At 51.4% G+C, this 18,044-nt stretch overlaps 2 protein-coding genes across 2 annotated transcripts in view; both read left to right on the forward strand.

Annotated features, from left to right (window-relative positions):
- LOC110148608 (epididymis-specific alpha-mannosidase) overlaps positions 1 to 1,236 on the forward strand; it is a 42,198-nt gene extending 40,962 nt beyond the window's left edge. The window contains 1 exon segment of the mRNA XM_070458073.1: positions 956 to 1,236. Within this exon segment, the coding sequence (XP_070314174.1) occupies positions 956 to 1,053 (98 nt within the window). The 3' untranslated portion in view covers positions 1,054 to 1,236.
- Positions 1,237 to 3,961: 2,725 nt separating this feature from the next.
- The window catches only part of LOC110148604 (epididymis-specific alpha-mannosidase-like), a 41,923-nt gene continuing 27,840 nt past the window's right edge, over positions 3,962 to 18,044 (forward strand). The window contains exons 1-6 of the mRNA XM_070458074.1: positions 3,962 to 4,117; positions 5,543 to 5,689; positions 8,181 to 8,286; positions 16,369 to 16,541; positions 16,934 to 17,022; positions 17,790 to 17,967. Of these exons, the coding sequence (XP_070314175.1) occupies positions 3,980 to 4,117; positions 5,543 to 5,689; positions 8,181 to 8,286; positions 16,369 to 16,541; positions 16,934 to 17,022; positions 17,790 to 17,967 (831 nt within the window). The 5' untranslated portion in view covers positions 3,962 to 3,979. The remainder of the gene's footprint in view (positions 4,118 to 5,542; positions 5,690 to 8,180; positions 8,287 to 16,368; positions 16,542 to 16,933; positions 17,023 to 17,789; positions 17,968 to 18,044) is intronic.

Below are 18,044 nucleotides of genomic sequence, written 5' to 3' on the forward strand. Positions count from 1 at the left end.
CTGACGGTTGCCCTGCTGTGCATTATGCTGCACACACAGACTGCTTCTTGCCTGGAAATCTTTGCCTCTGCTGTTCCTTCTGCCTGGAAAGCACTTGTGCCCTTTCTGGGCCTCCCCTGACTCACTCCCCAGGTCAGGGCTGAGTCAGGAGCCTCCCTTGCTCTCCCCTCTCCCTCAGTGAGCTCTGTCCCATTTACCTCCTTTTTTGGCCCCTGCACACAGCATAGTCTGGCTGCATAAGGAGGCACTTAGTCAATGTATGATAGACAGATGGGTGAAGGGATGGTTTGATAGAAAAAAAAAGATGGAAGGAAGGAAGAAAAGTAGATGGATGATGGACAGCTCAATGGTTGAGTGACGGATGGATGGAAAGAGGGATGAAGGAAGGAAAGAGGATGAATGAAGGATGAATGAAAGGAAGGAAAGTGGACAGAACATGGACTGTTGTGAGGATGGAGGTTGAACAGATGGATCGGAGGATGCAGGATGGAGGGCAGTATGAAAGGATGGAAGAGTGTATGGTGGATGATTGGATGTTTGTATGGATGGATGGATAGAGGGATGGATGCAGGAGCAAGTTTCATCCCAAGGAGGAAGCCTAAAGCCCAGGGTGTGTCTGAGGACAGCCCACTGAGATCAAGGGCAGGGCCCCCCATGGCCTCAGTGAGAGGACTCTTAGGCACATATATGGGGCCACCACCCACGGAGAAACAAGACCAAGCAGCCCCAAGCCCCCTGCACACGCCTTGACTGTGCTGGGCCCTCAGGGGAGGCCGGAAATGAAAGAGGCCCCCGGGCAGTGCAGTCCTGTCAGCAGGGGGCCGCTGAGGGCTGTGGTCACAGTGGGAGCCACAGACGGAGCAGGCGCAGTGTTGCCAGGGGGATGCTGGGAGGAGGGGGCCTCGGGAAGCAGGTGGTCCAGGGGCCGTGCCCGACAGACCCTCTCTGCTCCCAGGCAACTCCAGTCAGCCCCCGCCACCTCCAGGAGGCCCCGAGGTCACCATCTACCCGAAGGAGATCCGCACGTTCTTCATTCACTTTCAAGAGCAGTGAGCCCTTGGCAGATTCTTGGTCCCAGGACACAGAAAGGCAGCCTAGAGGGTGAGGGGAACAGCTGCCAAGCTGGTGGGCTAACGACAGGAAATGGATGGATGGGGGTGTTCTGACTTCTTAAATAAAATCGCATTAAGGACCCGTGTCTTCCCCTGCCCACTGGAGCCGGCCCTCTCTCTCCTCTCCTGTCACAGACGGTAGCTTCACACATGCTCACCCTCCTGCTTCACCTGCAAGAGTCAAAGCCAGGTGTTCTCCCAAAGACAGAAGCAATAATCCACAGGGATACCAGAATGCATCTGCCTGCATCCTGTCAGATCTCAAGTCCCCCAGGGTTAACAGTGGCCGTGCTGTGTCCTGGGTACCTTCACGGGCTCATTTCAGGGTGGAGACGCCCCTGCTGTGGAGGGCTATGCCTAAGATATACGGGAGGGAGCTGCTGACCCGGATGTGTGATGCCAAGCTCTGTGTCCAATCTCAGACTCTTGCCCTGGTCCCTGGGCACACCTGCCCTACAGGAAGTTCCGACAGCTCAGGCCAAAAGATGGAAACTCCCAAAGATGGAAGGAAACCATGTAGCAAGTGAAACACGGAACACCCAGGGTAAGGATTATTAATATTAAACCTCACACACAGCAGAGGAAAAAGGTCATGAGGATGGGGGGCAGTGGACCCTCCAGCAGCTTCAGGATGGAGTGAGCAGAAGAGGCGGTGGGAGGTGAGGCCAGAAAGGCAGAGGGGACAAGTGCTGGAGGGTCCAGGTGCAGGTTTCAGGTCAGGCTCCCAGCGGCAGACATGGGAGCTGAAAGGTTGGAAGCTAGAGGATGCCGGGCCCCTGTTGCTGGGGGGAGGCGCTTGGCACTGGGTGCAGCCCCAGGCAGTTTGCCCATCAGGGCATCCTGAGCCCCCAGGCTGGCCACCCGACCTAGAGGACAGACAGCACTGATGTCACAAAGAATAGGTGGAAATGGTGCTGGTGGGTCCATCTTACAAGCTCCCACGCAGCACAGAGTAGGGTCGGGCTGTTCTTTCTCTAGAACACCCAGCCCAAGTCATGCTTCACACTCTCATGAGGCGCTATGGCCCGGATCAGGAAGAGGTCACAGGCCGCATGCCCACGTGTGACCCTGGGCACAAGCTGGCACTGCTGTGGGGTCTTCAGGGACCACGTGTCCTTCTCACGGTGCTCGGGTTCAGTGTGGAGTCCATGGTGATTCTCCTTGGAGCCGAACACATGTGCACCAGCCCTTTTGCTTGACAACAGTTTGCTTCCAGGAACCAAGGTCATGGGTCCCAGAAACTCAAGTAGCCTCTTCCACTGGACAACTGGGCCTGACAGAGCCTGATCCAGAAAGAACCGCTCCTGTGCTGAAGCCTGTCCCTGCAAGAAAATGCTACCTTCTCTTGAAGGACAAGGGTGTTAGTTACTCAGTCATGTCTGACTCTTTGTGACCCCATGGACTTAAGCCCACCAGGCTCCCCTTGCTATGGAATTCTCCAGGGAAGAATAATGGGTTGCGTAGTCGTTTCCTTCTCGAGGCCATCTTCCCTACCCAGGAATTGAACCTGGGTCTCCTGCACTGCCGGTGATTCTTTATCATCTGAGCCACCTGCTGGTGAAGAACCTGCCTGCCAATGCCAGAGGCATAAGCAATTCAGGTTTGATCAATGGGTTGGAAAGATCCCCTGGTGGAAGGCATGGCAACACAGTCCAGTATTCTCGCCTGGGGAGTCCCGGGACAGAGGACCGGCATTCCATAGGGTCCTTAAGAATCGGACTTGACTAAAGTGATTTAGCAAGCACCCAGTGCCGGAGAGCGAGCCCCCGAGGCTGTCACAGAATCTGCCCTGAGCCCTGACTCTCTGGGGGCCTTCCGGTCTCCAGATCTGTGAGATGGGATGTGTTTGTTGGTTAAGACCCCCACTGGGAGGAAAGTCCAGGTCAAGTCAGGCCAGGTGGGTACCAGGGAGGGGGATGATACAGGAAGGATAGAGACCTGCTTGGAGACCGTGTTCTCCAGATGTATTTGCTGGGGGAGGGGACAAGGTGGCCAAAAGTGAGAGTGAGTCTCAGGTCGGGCAGCGACAGAAAGAGCCGCTCAGGCATTTGGAAGTCCGACAGCAGAACCCACTCCCAGACCCCTGCTCCAAGTCAGGGTTACAGAGACCCCCAGGCAACACTCTGGCCCCTGCAGGCTGCACCACCATGCCAGCCATCCTCCAGGAAGGTGACCCGCTGTTATCATCTCCTGTGAATTCCCTCTCAGGTCCCCAGCTCCTCTATGGGTCCCAATTTACAGATGGGCTGCTGAGTCCTAGAGGGTTCAGGCATCTTGCCAAGGTCACTATCCATGATCCAGACCTAATTCTGAAATTTTCAGGCCCTCTTGCTCCTACACTAGCTGTGTGACCTGGGATAGTCAGGCCCTATTTGTGAAAGCCCCCTTAAAAGAGAGATGACAACCCCTACTGCAAGGCTCAGACTTGGGGTTCCATGTGAAGGAGAGTGTTCCTGGTGGTGGCAGGCCCCACACTGAGTTAGGATTTGCAGGGCAATGTGAAGGAGCCAGTCCAGTGGGTGAGGGCAGGGATGGGTGAGATGCCCAGTGGGAAATACCGGGAGAGGCCTAAGGGAGGGGCATGAGGACTGGGGTGAGGGGAGCCAGAGGGAAGCTGGCAGGCTTCCCTGGGGAGGTGGTGTTTGGGGTTTGGCTAAAGGCGGATGGTCAGGAAACCCCAGATGGAGCAGAGTGCTGCAAGGCAGTGAGGGCCCCCGCCTGCACCGCTCAGGTGACAGCCTCTGTGTGGGCGTCACTCCTGGTCTCCATCCCGCTGCATCCACCAAAGGGCGGTGGCCTGGTCGGCTGGCAGGAGGCGGGGCCCGCAGGCAGGCAGACGTCCTCCAGCCCCTGTGCTGGCCGAGGAGATGGAGCCGCGGGGCTGGCTGCCTCTGCTCCTGCAGTTGGGCCTGATGTGGCCCCTGGGGGCTCCTTCTGAGCCCCGACTGAGGGTATTCGTGGTTCCGCACAGCCACATGGACGTGGGCTGGCTGCACACCGTGCAGGTAGGTGCCCTGAGTGACCCCTGCACACCTCTTGAAGGTGCGGTTCTTTTTCCATCTGGACTCCAGAGTGGGTTTGAGTCCTGGGTCTCTGCCATCAGGGGTCTCGGCCTGGGGTCCATCACTCTCTGGCTCTGGACTGGCTGAGGACTGCCCTGCTGGCTCAGATGGTAAAGAATCTGCTGCAGTGATGGAGACCCAGCTTTGATTCCTGGGTCAGGTAGATATGCTGGAGAAGGAAATGGTAACTCACTCCAGTATTCTTGCCTGGAAAATTCCATGGACAGAGGAGCATGGCGGGATAGGGCTGATGGGGCCACAGAGTCGGACACGACTGAGCAACTCACATGAGCTGGCTGTGGGCAGGGGTGAGAATGTGTCCCCTGCTGCAATGGGTGGAACGTGTTCCTCAAATATGCCTTGAGTGAATATATGAGCCAGGGCCGAGGAAAAGAGGGCAAGACTGATTTCCATAAGTTTCCAGTGCAGGTAACTGAAATGATTACCCAGGCCTGTGCAATCTCTCTCTGGAAGGAGGAAGGAAACAAATGAATACGACCACTCTGTGATCATGGATACAATACTTTCCATGAGACGTTAATAAGAGAGTCGCTCACTTTAAAGGGAGTCGGGCAGCAAGAGGCCCTGAGGCTGAGTGTTGAGTCTGGTCCCGGCTCACTGGGCAGCGTCTGTGGGTGGTCACACACCTGCGTGTGGAACTGCTGACGTGTGGGAAGCAGGCTCGTTACCCCCAGTTTACAGAAGAGACACTGAGGCCCAGGGTGGGGTGCTGCCCAAGTCAGGAAACATCTCCGCCTTGCCCAGTCCTCCTCTCTGCCCAGGGCTCCTTGCATTCCTTTATCAGCATCCAGGCACCACGGTGAGCCAGCCTGACCCAGATGGGAGCAAGCTCAGCTCCATCCTGGGGGCTCCCAGCCTCGGGGGAGGAGATAGATCCAGAGAGACGACTTGGGGGGTCAGCTCCTCTCAGCCTCAGCCCTTGACACACACTTCCCCATCATTTCATCCCAAGAAGGCCCATCTGAGTCCCTGGACCTCAATCCCGGGGCCCTGTTGTCAATTGCCGGTCCTCAAAGGCAGGAGTGGTCAGCACACCCCACTGGACTGGCACATCCCTCTGTCTCATAGAGTCTCTGTCCCCTCATGACTCTCCTCAGGGGCAGGCTCCCATCTAAGGGGGCCCGCTCGGGTCCTTCTCTCAGTGCAGGGCTCACCGCCCATCCAGCACAGAGTGGACACCGGGCTCCCTTGTTTCAGGAGGAGGGGGAGTCTAGGGTAGGCTGGGCCGGAGTGCCAGTGGACCCCAGACACCGTGTCTCCCTGCACGTTCCTCCTCGGTCCCTGGTCCACGCCCTCTGGTTTCCCCCAGGGGCCTGGAGTGATGGCCTCTCCCCCTCCCCACCCCAGGAGAGCATGCAGGCTTATGTCACCAACGTCTACAACTCCGTGGTGGAGGAGCTGACCCTTGAGAAGAAGCGCAGGTTCATCGCTGTGGAGCAGGAGTATTTCCGGCTCTGGTGGGATGGCGTCGCCTCGGACGGGCAGAAAGGCCAGGTAACGCTGCGCTCAGGGGGTCCTCACCAGGCAGCTGAGAGCGGATGCCCTGGGGGTCCCGGGGACGACCCTTCAGGAAGCTCCTGGGTTGTGCTCTGTGTGGCCAGGGCGGGGCTGCATAAACCAGGGGGCCCCAACCCAGCTGAGCTGTGCCCAGGGTCCCTTTAGTACAGGTTTGCGGTCAGCCCCAAGCCCAGGGGACAGGGTTGTGTTTGATCCTGCCTTTCTGGTTCCTCCTGAATAATTGCAGCTCTGGCAGCCCAGCCGGGCACTCAGCTGGTGAGAATGAGGTCCCCTCTGACACTGGGCAATCTGGGGTGACCTGTGTCCACACATTCTGACTTCATTTGTCGATCTGCGTGGACCCATGGGCCCCAGAGCCCAGGACCAGCCAGGGTGCAGGAGGCCCTGTGGATTAAGCTCCAGGGCTGATTAACTCCATGTCCTGGGGGTCAGAGGCCCTGGTCCAAGGAGGGGCAGCCTGGGGCCAGGGCCTCCCCTCGGTCCCCGTGTGATCACAGGCGGGGCTGGCTCTTCAGCTGCAGGTCCCACATCTGGAAGCAGGAGTGGCCTCCCTCTTCAGAGAGGCTGTGCCCAGAATGTGCCCACGGTGTGAGCACCTAGGGTGCCTCTGGGGCGTGGTCCCCTCCAGGCATCACCTGCCCTGAGAACAGTCGCCGATGGTGAAACTCAGAGGCTCAGCCACCTGCTCAAGGCAGAGAGCTCAGACGGTGAAGCCGGGTGTCCCCCAGGCCCCAGAGGGGATGCGAACCTGCAGTCTGTGGAGCTGAGAGGACGAGCCTCCCATCTGATGGGCTCTGCGCGAGCCGGGTGCTGGGCTCAGGTCTATACAGGTTACTCTACTGACTCCTCCCACAACCTGCATGGTGAGGACACTGATCCTACTGCACAGAGCTGGTCCGGGTTCAGAGAGGGCAGGCAGCTGGCTCAAGGTCACGCAGCTTATAGCTGACAGCTGGGTTCTGGGTCAGTACTGTGAATCAAAGCACAGCTCTCTGGGTGTCCATTGGGCAGTTCTTCCTTCTTTTACACAGATATCCACAGACCCAAGTCACTTAATCCTAGTCCCACAGTAAAGTGTCTGCTGGCTAAGACCTAGCCAGGAAATTCAGCAATATGTCCCTGGAAACTAGCAATTATCTCTGAGTTGTTTGGACTGTATCCCAGTGTCTGAATGGTGCCCATAATAAAGCAGGTACACATTTAAAACAACATGGTAGGTGTCATTCCACATTTCTCAAATGAATGAACTGCAAAAAGAGTACTTTCAGATAAAATACAATCCACAGTCTCCCAAGAGCATGATGTGCTCATTGTCACAGTTCTTGACTGTATGCTTCTATTCTTTCCTTCTTTGATGGATGTGTTTTATTGTTTGCACCATGAGGTCTGTGCGTTGTTAGCTCCCTAGTTAAAGTAAAAAGGAAAGTAACTTAGTCACGTCCAACTCCTTGCCATCTCATGGACTGTAACCTGCCAGTTTTCTATGTACATGGAATTCTCTGGGTACAAATACTTGAGTGGATAGCTGTTCCCTTCTCCAGGAATCTTCCTGACCCAGGGATCAAACCAGAGTCTCCTGCATTGTAGACAGATTCCCCACCATCTGAAACACCAGGGAAGCCCAAGAAGGGATCAAACTCACATCCTCGAAACTGAAACTGCATCCTACACACTGAAGACCCAGGAAATTTCCTTCATTCCTGTATTCTAAAATATTTGTTAGGCAATCATGTGACAAATGCAATTTGAAGAGCATGCTACAAATGTACTAGCCTGAAAGCATAACAATTATGAAACAGAAAGTCTCAGGAAGTGTTGTAAATTAAAGGATAAACTCCAGTATTCTTGCCTGGAGAAGCTCATGGACAGAGGAGCCTGGTGGGGCACAGTCCATGGGGTCACAAAGAGTTGGACATTCCAAGAAACTGAGTATGAACACACGCACTCGTTACTAATGTCTAATAGCCTGGGTTTTGATCATTATATAGCAGTTGTAATGATCTTTGTTTCTCAAAAATGACCTGAACTATTCAGATAAAGGCATGCAATTGCTAACTTGTGCTTTCAAATGGTTTAGAAAAAGAATAATGTGTGTAATGACATGGGGGAGTGTTAACAGAAAGAGGTAAAAAATATTAGCAATGAGATAATCTGGAGAATGATTTATGGGAGTTTTTGGGTACAATTCCTGCAAGTTTTCCATATTTTGACATCATTCAAAAGCAAAAGTTGTGAACATATGTACCTATATATATGCCTGACGAAGCAGCATCCAGGGCCAGGTCCTGTTCTCAGAGATGGACACAGCGCTGACCAGGACAGACAGTGTCCTGCTATTTGCAGAATAAAAGAGGCTGAGGAGTTTGAAGGAAGGACCATGAGATACTATAGGCATGTGCCCAGAAAACACAACTGGCTCAGCCCAGGGGATATAACCTGGCCTTTTCTCTCTGCCCACCATGCCAAGGTCCACCAGCTCGTGGCTGAAGGTCGCCTGGAGTTTGTCCTCGGAGGCCAGGTCATGCACGACGAGGCTGTGACCCACTTTGATGACCAGATCCTCCAGCTCACAGGTTCGATTACCCTTCCCCAGACCAGGGTCCCTGGGGCCTCCATGGGGCTGGGACTGGGAGTCTGAGCCCTCGTCCTGGGCTCCATCTTCCCCTCTCAGCAGGAGACCGACCAGTCAACACTGATTGCCGGTACTGCGTCCATGTCTGTGCCTGAGTGCAGGGGATAAGGGTGTGGACTCTAGACCAGCCGGCCTGGCTGTCTCCTGACTCTGCTCCTTCCCAGCCCTGTGACCCTGGGCAAGTGATGCAACCTCATTAGGCCTCAGTTCCCTCCTCTGGAAAAGTGCTTGATAGTGATGTAAGATCCACCTCAAAGGGGTGTTACCAGGATTAAATTGGGATGATTCCAACAGAGCACCTAGTGTACAGCGTGTGGGTCCCTAGTAAATGATCAGTAAAGGTCAGATGCCATCTCTGCCATCACCTCACCCGCCAGTACCAGAACCAGCACCACCACTAGCAGCCCAGAACGTCATTGCATCACTTCTGACACCAGCACCTCCAACACCATCACCATCACCATCACAACCATTGCCCCCACCATCACTATCTACACCTGGACCACCCCCAACACCAGTGCCACTGCCACCATCAGCACCATCCCCTCCATCTCCACACACACTGGCCACTTACAGGCCATTCCTCTCCATTTAACAAGTGTTCTCTACACATATCACCTCACTCACCACTAAAGGCAGGGTGTGCAGAGGGCATCATGCTCTCAGACTCCTTTGCAGAGGAGACACTGAGACTGAGGCTACAAGGACAAAGAGTCAGTGGATGAGCCAGGATTGACTGCAGCGTGGGCTGAGCTCTACCCATCGGCACTCCACTAAAGAGGGACTGTGTGTAGGACATCATGATGGCATTGGGCTTTCCTTTCCTCCAAATGTGTTCCTTTTTATGGCTGATAATATTCCTCCTTGGAAGGAAAGTTATGATCAACCTAGACAGCATATTAAAAAGCAGAGACTTTACTTTGCCAACAAAGGTCCGTTTAGTCAAGGCAATAGTTTTTCCAGTGGTCATGTATGAATGTGAGAGTTGGACTGTGAAGAAAGCTGAGTGCCGAAGAATTGATGCTTTTGAAGTGTGATGTTGGAGAAGACTCTTGAGAGTCCCTTGGACTGCAAGGAGATCCAACCAGTCCATCCTAAAGGAGATCAGTCCTGGGTGTTCATTGGAAGGACTGATGCTGAAGCTGAAACTCCAATACTTTGGCCACCTGATGCGAAGACTTGACTCACTGGAAAAGACCCTGATGCTGGGAGGGATTGGGGGCAGGGGACGACAGAGGATGAGATGGCTGGATGGCATCACTGACTCTATGGGCATGAGTTTGAGCAAACTCTAGGAGTTGGTGATGGACAGGGAGGCCTGACGTGCTGCGTTTCATGGGGTTGCAAACAGTCAGACACGACTGAGTGACTGAACTGAACTGAACTGAATATTCCATTGCATATATGTATCACGACTTCTTTATCCATGTCAACAGATATCTCGGCTGTTTCCATATCCTAGCTAATGCAAATAGTGCTGCAGTGAACATTGGGGTACATGTGTCTTTCATTATTAGTGTATAGGAGTGCAAAGGATTTCAGTTTACTAATTTTATGTCCTGTAACTTTACTGTCTATTCTAAGTGTTCTAAGGAATCCCTTAGAAGGAATGGAGTAGCCATCATAGTCAACTAAAGAGTCTGAAATGCAGTACTTGGATGCAATCTTAAAAATGACAGAATAATCTCTGTTTGTTTCCAAGGCAAACCATTCAATATCACAGTAATCCAAATCTATGCCCCAACCAGTAACACTGAAGAAGCTGAAGTTGAACAGGTCTATGAAGACCTAAAAGACCTTCTAGAACTAACATCCAAAAAAGATGTCCTTTTCATTATAGGGGACTGGAATGCAAAAGTAGGAAGTCAAGAAACACCTGGAGTAACAGGCAAATTTGGCCTTGGGGTACAGAATGAAGCAGGGCAACGTCCAATAGAGTTTTGCCAAGAGAAGGCACTGGTCATAGCAAACACCCTCTTTCAACAACACAGGAGAAGACTCTACACAAGGACATCACCAGAAGGTCGACCCCAAAATCAGGTTGATTACATTCTTTGCAGCCAAAGATGGAGAAGCTCTATACAGTCAGAAAAGACAAGACTGGGAGCTGACTGTGGCTCGGATCATGAACTCCTTATTTCCAAATTCAGACTGAAATTGTGGAGAAAATCACTAGATCATTAAGGTATGACCTAAATCAAATCCCTTATGACTATACAGTGGAAGTAAGAAATAGATTTAAGCGACTAGATCTTGATAGACAGAGTGCCTGATAAACTATGGACGCAGGTTCTTGACATTGTACAAGAAACAGGAATCAAGACCATCACCAAGAAAAAGAAATGCAAAAAAGCAAAATGGTTGTCTGAGGAGGCCTTAAAAATATCTGTGAAAAGAAGGGAAGCAAAAAGCAAAGGAGGAAAGGAAAGATATACACATTTGAATGCAGAGTTCCAAAGAATAGCAAGGAGAGATAAGAAAGACTTCCTCAGTGATCAATGCAAAGAAATAGAGGAAAACAACAGAATGGGAAAGACTAGAGATCTCTTCAAGAAAATTAGAGATACCAAGGGAACATTTCATGCAAAGATGGGCTCAATAAAGGACAGAAATGGTATGGACCTAACAGAAGCAGAAGATATTAAGAAGAGGTGGCAAGAATACACAAAAGAACTGTACAAAAAAGATCTTCACGACCCAGATAATCATGATGGTATGATCACTCACCTAGAGCCAGACATCCTGGAATGTGAAGTCAAGTGGGCCTTAGGAAGCATCACTATGAACAAAGCTAGTGGAGGCGATTGAATTCCAGGTGAACTATTTCAAATCCTGAAAGATGACACTGTGAAAGTGCTGCACTCAATATGCCAGGAAATTTGGAAAACCCAGCAGTGGCCACAGGACCATAAAATGTCAGTTTTCATTCCAATCCCAGAGAAAGATAATGCCAAAGAATGCTCAAACTACCACACAATTGCACTCATCTCACACGCTAGTAAAGTAATGCTCAAAATTCTCCAAACCAGGCTTCAGCAATACATGAACCGAGAACTTCCAGATGTTCAAGCTGGTTTTAGGAAAGGCAGAGGAACCAGAGATCGAATTGCCAACATCTGCTGGATCATTGAAAAAGCAAGAGAGTTCCAGAAAAACATCTATTTCTGCTTTATTGACTATGCAAAAGCCTTTGACTGTGTGGATCACAGTAACCTGTGGAAAATTCTGAAAGAGATGGGAATACCAGACTACCTGACCTGCCTCTTGAGAAACCTGTGTGCAGGTCAGGAAGCAACAGTTAGAACTGGACATGGACCAACAGACTGGTTCCAAATAGGGAAAGGAGTATGTCAAGGCTGTATATTGTCACCCTCCTTATTTAACTTATATGCAGAATACATCATGAGAAATGCTGGGCTGGAGGAAGCACAAGCTGGAATCAAGATTATTGGCAGAAATATCAATAACTTCAGATATGCAGATGACACCACCCTTATGGTAGAAAGTGAAGAAGAACTAAGAGCCTCTTGATGCAAGTGAAAGAGGAGAGTGAAAAAGTTGGCATAAAGCTCAACATTCAGAAAACTAAGATCATGGCATCCAGTCCCATCACTACATGGCAAATAGATGGGGAAACAGTGGAAACAGTGGCTGACTATATTTTTTGGGGGGGCTTCAGAATCACTGCAGATGGTGATTGCAGCCATGAAATTAAAAGACGCTTACTCCTTGGAAGGAAAGTTATGACCAACCTAGACAGCATATTAAAAAGCAGAGACATTACTTTGCCAACAAAGGTCCGTCTAGTCAAGGCTATGGGGTTTTTCCAGTGGTCATGTATGGATATGAGAGTTGGACTATAAAGAAAGCTGAGCACTGAAGAATTGATGCTTTTGAACTGTGGTGTTGGAAAAGACTCTTGAGAGTCCCTTGGACTGCAACGGCATCCAACCAATCCATCCTAAAGGAGATCAGTCCTGGGTGTTCATTGGAAGGACTAATATTGAAGCTGAAACTTCAATACTTTGGCCACCTGATGTGAAGAGCTGACCCATTGCAAAAGACCCTGATGCTGGGAAAGATTGAGGGCAGGAGGAGAAGGGGATGACAGAGGATGAGATTGTTGCATGGCTCACCGACTCAATGGAGATGGGTTTGGGTGGACTCCAGGAGTTGGTGATGCACAGGGAGGCCTGGTGTGCTGCGGTTCATGGGGACTGAGCGACTGAACTAAACTGAACTGAAATTTACTATATTCATTGATTCCCTCTAGTAATTTTCTGGTGGCATCTTTAGAGTTTTCACTGTATATTATTGTGTTATCATCAAACTGTGAGAATTTTACTTCTTTTCCTGTCTGGATTCTTTTTTGGTTTTCTTCTCTGATTGCTGTAGCTAAGACTTCCAAAACTATGTTGAATAATCATGACAAGAGTGGGCACCCTTGCTTTATTCCTCATCTTAGAGGAAATGCTCTCACTTTCTCACCGTTGAGAGCAATGCTTGCTATGGCTTTGTCGTATAAGTCCTTTATTATGTTAGGTTCCCTGGTAGCTCAGACAGTAAAGCCTCTGCCTACAATGTGGGAGACCTGGGTTTGATCCCTGGGTCAGGAAGATCCTCTGGAGAAGGAAATGGCAACCCACTCCAGTACTCTTGCCTGGAAAATCCCATGGACGGAGGAGCCTGGTGGGCTATGGTCCATGGGGTTGCAAAGAGCCTGACACGACTGAGCGACTTCACTTTCACATGCTTCTTCTATGTCTACTGTCTGGAGAGTTAAAATAAATGAATGTACGATTTTGTCAAAAGCTTTTTCTTAATCTCCTGAGATGACCATGTGGCTTTTATCTTTCATTTTGTTAAGATGGTGTGTCATATTGATTGATTTGTCTCTCCTGTGATGGTGATATTCTGTATACTGGACAATCCTTGCATCCCTGAGATAAAGTCTACTTTATCATGATGTATGATCTTTTTAATGTGTTGTTCAATTCAGTTGGCTAGAATTTTGTTAAGTACTTTTGCATCTATGTTCCCCAGTGATATTGACATGTGATTTTCTTTTTTGTGGCATCCTTGTCTGGTTTTGGTATCTGGTGGTCACATGGAATGAACTGGGATGATTTTTTCCTGTGCAATTTTCCGGAAGAGTTTGAGCAGGATAGGTAACAACTCTTCTCAAAACTTTTGATGGAATTCGCCTGTTAAGTTCTCTTGCCATGGATGTTTGTCTGTTGGAAGATTTTGTGAATACAGTTTTGGGAATCTGTGCTTGTGACTGGCCTGTTCATATTTTCTATTTCTTTCTGGTTCAATTTTAGAAAGTAATATTTTTCTAAGAATGTGTCCATTTCTTCCAGGTTGTCCATTTTACTGGCATATATTTCCTCATACTAGTCTCTCATGATCGTTTGTATTTCTGTGTTGTCTGATATAACTTCTTTTTCATTTTCAATTTTATTGATTTGAGTCTTTCTATTTTTTTGATGGGTCTGGCTAATGATTTATCAATTTTGTTTAGCTTCTCCAAGAACCAGCTTTTTGTTTTATTGGTCTTTGCTACTGTTTATTTCATTTCTTTTTAAATTTATTTCTGTAGTGATGTTTACAATTTATTTCCTTCTGCTAACTTTGGGGGTTTTTGTTCTTCTTTCCATTTGCTTCAGGTGCAAAGTTAGATTGTTTATTTGATGGTTCTCTTGTTCCTTGAGGTAGGCTTGTATTGGTATAAACCTCCCTCTTAGCACTGCTTTTACTGCATCCCATAGGTTTTGAGTCACTGTGTTTTCATCTCCTAGGTCTTGATAAACACTCTTGAGACTTAGTTTTAGACAGAATATCTCTATGGGGGGATGGCGGTTTTCCCACCAGCTCAGAGGACAGGACAAGCTGAGTGTGGGCAGCAGGCCCTGGGGGTGCGAGCTCGTCCCCTCCCTGAGCTGACCCTTCCCAGCTGCGATTCTCAGCAGAGGCCTGGAAGGGAGGCGGGACACAAGGGGTGTGTCCCCAGCCACCCCACCCTGGGAGGTAGCCCAGCTCAAGTCACATGGGGGCTGGGGCTCCCCTAACTGCAGTGACAGAAGCAAACGTCCCGAGAGGGAAGGACACGGCTGGGACAGTGCTGTGAGGAGCCTGCTGTGCTGGGTACTCCGGCCCCAGCTCTCGGCCTGTGCCTACGCCCTCCCCCTCCCAGGCCCGGTCATCCCCTGTCTCCTGGGTGCCCCTCTGTTCCACCTCCCCCCTCTCTGACTCCTCAGCAGAGTTAAAAACCGGAAGGAAGCAGGTCTCTGCAGCCGAGGCAGAGACCACAGTTTCGATGCCACCTTGGCCTCTCGGGCCCCTTGGCCCCTGCACTCTGGCCGCGCCCTGCATCACTGGGCGGGGAGGCCTTGACCTGGTCTCTGTGCTCATTAGGACACTGGCTCAGCTGCATGGAGGTGACTGAGTGACGTGACTCAAGTAAGGAAGGTTGCTTCTCTCAGGGCGGGGGTGGGGCGTGGCATCTACACTGCGCGCTGCTCTGGGCCATCGGGGTTACTGCTCCACAGAGTAATGGGGCTTCCAGTAGCTGGTGTGTTTCGCTCTGCCACCCCATAGGCTGTCCCTGCCTTCCTCGCATGGCTGAAGGTGCCTCACTCCCCTGAAGTATCATCTCAGTTGGGAAGTGGAGGGGAATGAAGGGAAGAGGGCAGTGCATCCTCGAGAAGGCGACCCTGCACTACACTCATCACTTCTGGGCACATCCACTGTTCAGAACCTCATCACCTGGTCTGTTATCCTTAGGAGGCGGGGGAATGCAGGCTCCTGCCAGGAGTCTATTGCCCTGCCCTGATTAGGAGGGGCTGTGTGGTTCTGTTACTAAAAGGCAAAGGGGAGAGTATATGTTGGGCAAAAATTAATTGTTTTATACATTAATCACCTGTTCATCTGGACCTCAGGAAGGTTTTCTAACAGCGTTGAGAAAACCTGAGGTACACTGATTTGTCATTAAGATATTTACTGCTTCCTTACAAAGAAGAGGGAGGATTTAGAGGCTGATTCTGCAGCCTACTGATGTTTCTCATATTCTCATATCCTCTCCCACATGATCACAGAATGGCTGCCACAGCTCCAGTCATCAGGAAAGCAAAGGGGAACTAGGGGACATTTATTGCTGAAACTTTTTAAAACAGGAAATGTGTGAATTCTTGCCCTGAAACCCAAGCCAGCTAATGCCAAACATCTTTTTGGCTATAACTATTTGCACTCCCACTTCTAGTTCCCACAGAGGTGGAGAAAAGAATCAGGCAGAGGTGGATGATATTTCCATGACCCGTGACCAGTTATAAGTCATCCCTTGGGTCTGGGTCAGTGTCCCCTGATTGAAGTGAGGATTCTTAGTGTGGAATTCAGTTCAGTTCAGTTCAGCCGCTCAGTCGTGTCTGACTCTTTGCGACCCCATGAACCGCAGCACACCAGGCCTCCCTGTCCATCACCAACTCCCAGAGTTTACCCAAACTCACGTCCATTGAGGTGGTGATGCCATCCAACTGTCTCATCCTCTGTCATCCCCTTCTCCTCCTGCCCTCAATCTTTCCCAGCATCAGGGTCTTTTCCAATGAGTCAGCTCTTCATATGAGGTGTCCAAAGTATTGGAGTTTCAGCTTCAGCATCAGTCCCTCCAATGAACACCCAGGACTGATCTCCTTTGGGATGGACTGGTTGGATCTCCATGCAGTCCAAGGGACTCTCAAGAGTCTTCTCTTCAACTAGGTTCTCTTCACTTCAAGAGTGTGGAATCAGTGTCCACCAAGTCAGCAGCCTCAGGCCCGCCCTCCTCAGGCAGACCATATGGGACAGGGTGTGCCCTCAACGGACTACTGGACCCTCGTCTCAGACCCACCATCCCCAGGGCTTCCTCCTCTCGTCCAGCTGCTCCTCCTTGGTCTGCTCTGCTTCCTGAGTCCGCTCTGCTGCTCCCACTGGTCCCCAAGTTCTCAGAGCCCTCCCCAAGTCCAACTGCCTGGCTGTCTCTTTGCAGAAGGGCACGGCTTTCTCTACGAAACATTTGGGGTCCGGCCACAGTTCTCCTGGCAGGTGGACCCATTTGGTGCATCCGCCACGACCCCCACCCTCTTTGCCCTGGCGGGCTTCAATGCCCACATCATCTCCAGGATCGACTACGACCTGAAGGAGGCCATGCAGGATAACCGGGTGAGTGGTGAGCCGCATCTACTCATCCACTCTCTCACCATCAGAACTGAAAAACGCTGCTGCACCTTTAGTGATGGTGATGAGCTCCCTGTGTCTGGGGGCATTCAAGCCAAGTTAGAGACAGCCTGGGTGGCAGACCCTGGAAGACAGTCCTGCCCTGAGGAGGGTCAGACGAAAGTGCAGGCAGGCACCGTCTGGAGGGCCAGTTCCTCCACCAATGTGGCTTTGGGAGGGCAGGGGGAATCTTGAGGAGGGGGCAGCGAGGGAGATTTTGACCATGAACCACTGAGAGGAGCGGGTGTGGGCGGCTAGGAGACTCGGGTGGGGTCTGGGGAGGGGAGCCGGCATCCGTGTCACCCCTGGGCCTCACTCCGTTCCCTCCGGGTCTGCAGGAGCTGCAGTTCGTGTGGCGAGGGTCCAGATCCCTGTCGGCGCAGCAGGAAATCTTCACACACATCCTGGACCAGTTTGGCTACTGCTCGTGAGCACCTGCCTCGGGCCAGTCCCCGTCCCAGCACCCTCCCTTGACCAGCTTAGCCACGCCCCTCATGGCCAGCCCTGAGGGCACGCACTGAGCACCCATCTTACAGAAAGAACAGCTGAGGCCTGGACACCCAGCCAAGGCCCCGTGGTAACAGCCGTGGGGCAGCTGCACTAGACTCAGGATGCAGCACCAAGGCCTCCGTGTCCTCAGTCTCCCTGAGTCTGAGGATTTTGTAACACTGCTCTGTCTTTATATAGAATTTTGTGATTCTGTTCATCATGACGTTTGTTGCATTTTTTATTTGAAAAGTGTGAAAATTGCATTATATTGTTACTGAGATTTTTACAAGCGTGAAGTTCTGTGTGAAGGTGTGTCTCACTTGCCTCATTCTGGCCCCAGCCCTGCTCGGGGTCCTGGGAATCAGAATTGAAGGGCACAGAGATAATCTAAAGAATGAGTGATCGCATGAATTGCTCCTGATCCACGTGGAGGAAGTGGGGCCCAGAGGTGGTGGGCTCCACGGAACAGCTGAAAAATAGGGTTGTAGGATCACGTGCCCAAGGTCCCGCAGGGCTGAAAGGTGACGACTTCTGTCCACAGAGCTCTCATCTGCCCACCGCCGCCCTGTCCGCCCTCTGATGGGAGACAGAGGCCCCGAGCAGGGTCTGCAGTCCCAGAGGCTCTGGCCTGGCTGAGTCCTCCCTCCTAGACCTCAGGCTTCGGCCCTTCTCAGGGCGGATCCCTAACACTTGTCTCTCTCTCAGCGAGGGATTTTACTGGGATGGCGAACCAGTCTTCCCAGGTCCACCCACGGATGGCCTGTACCCCAGCATGGAAATGCCTGTCACTGAGAACAGCATCCCAAACTTTACCAGTCTCCTCGTGGGCAATGTGCTGGCTCGAGTCACCTGGTTCCAGACACCACACGTCCTCTGGCCCTGGGTAAGTTGGGGTCCCAGGCCCTGGTTCCTCAACTCTGTGTAGGGACTGCTCTCATGTGTCCCACCCCAGCACCTGGG

Source organism: Odocoileus virginianus, chromosome 29 (genome assembly GCF_023699985.2).
Source record: "Odocoileus virginianus isolate 20LAN1187 ecotype Illinois chromosome 29, Ovbor_1.2, whole genome shotgun sequence".
Classification (NCBI taxonomy): Eukaryota; Metazoa; Chordata; class Mammalia; order Artiodactyla; family Cervidae; genus Odocoileus; species Odocoileus virginianus.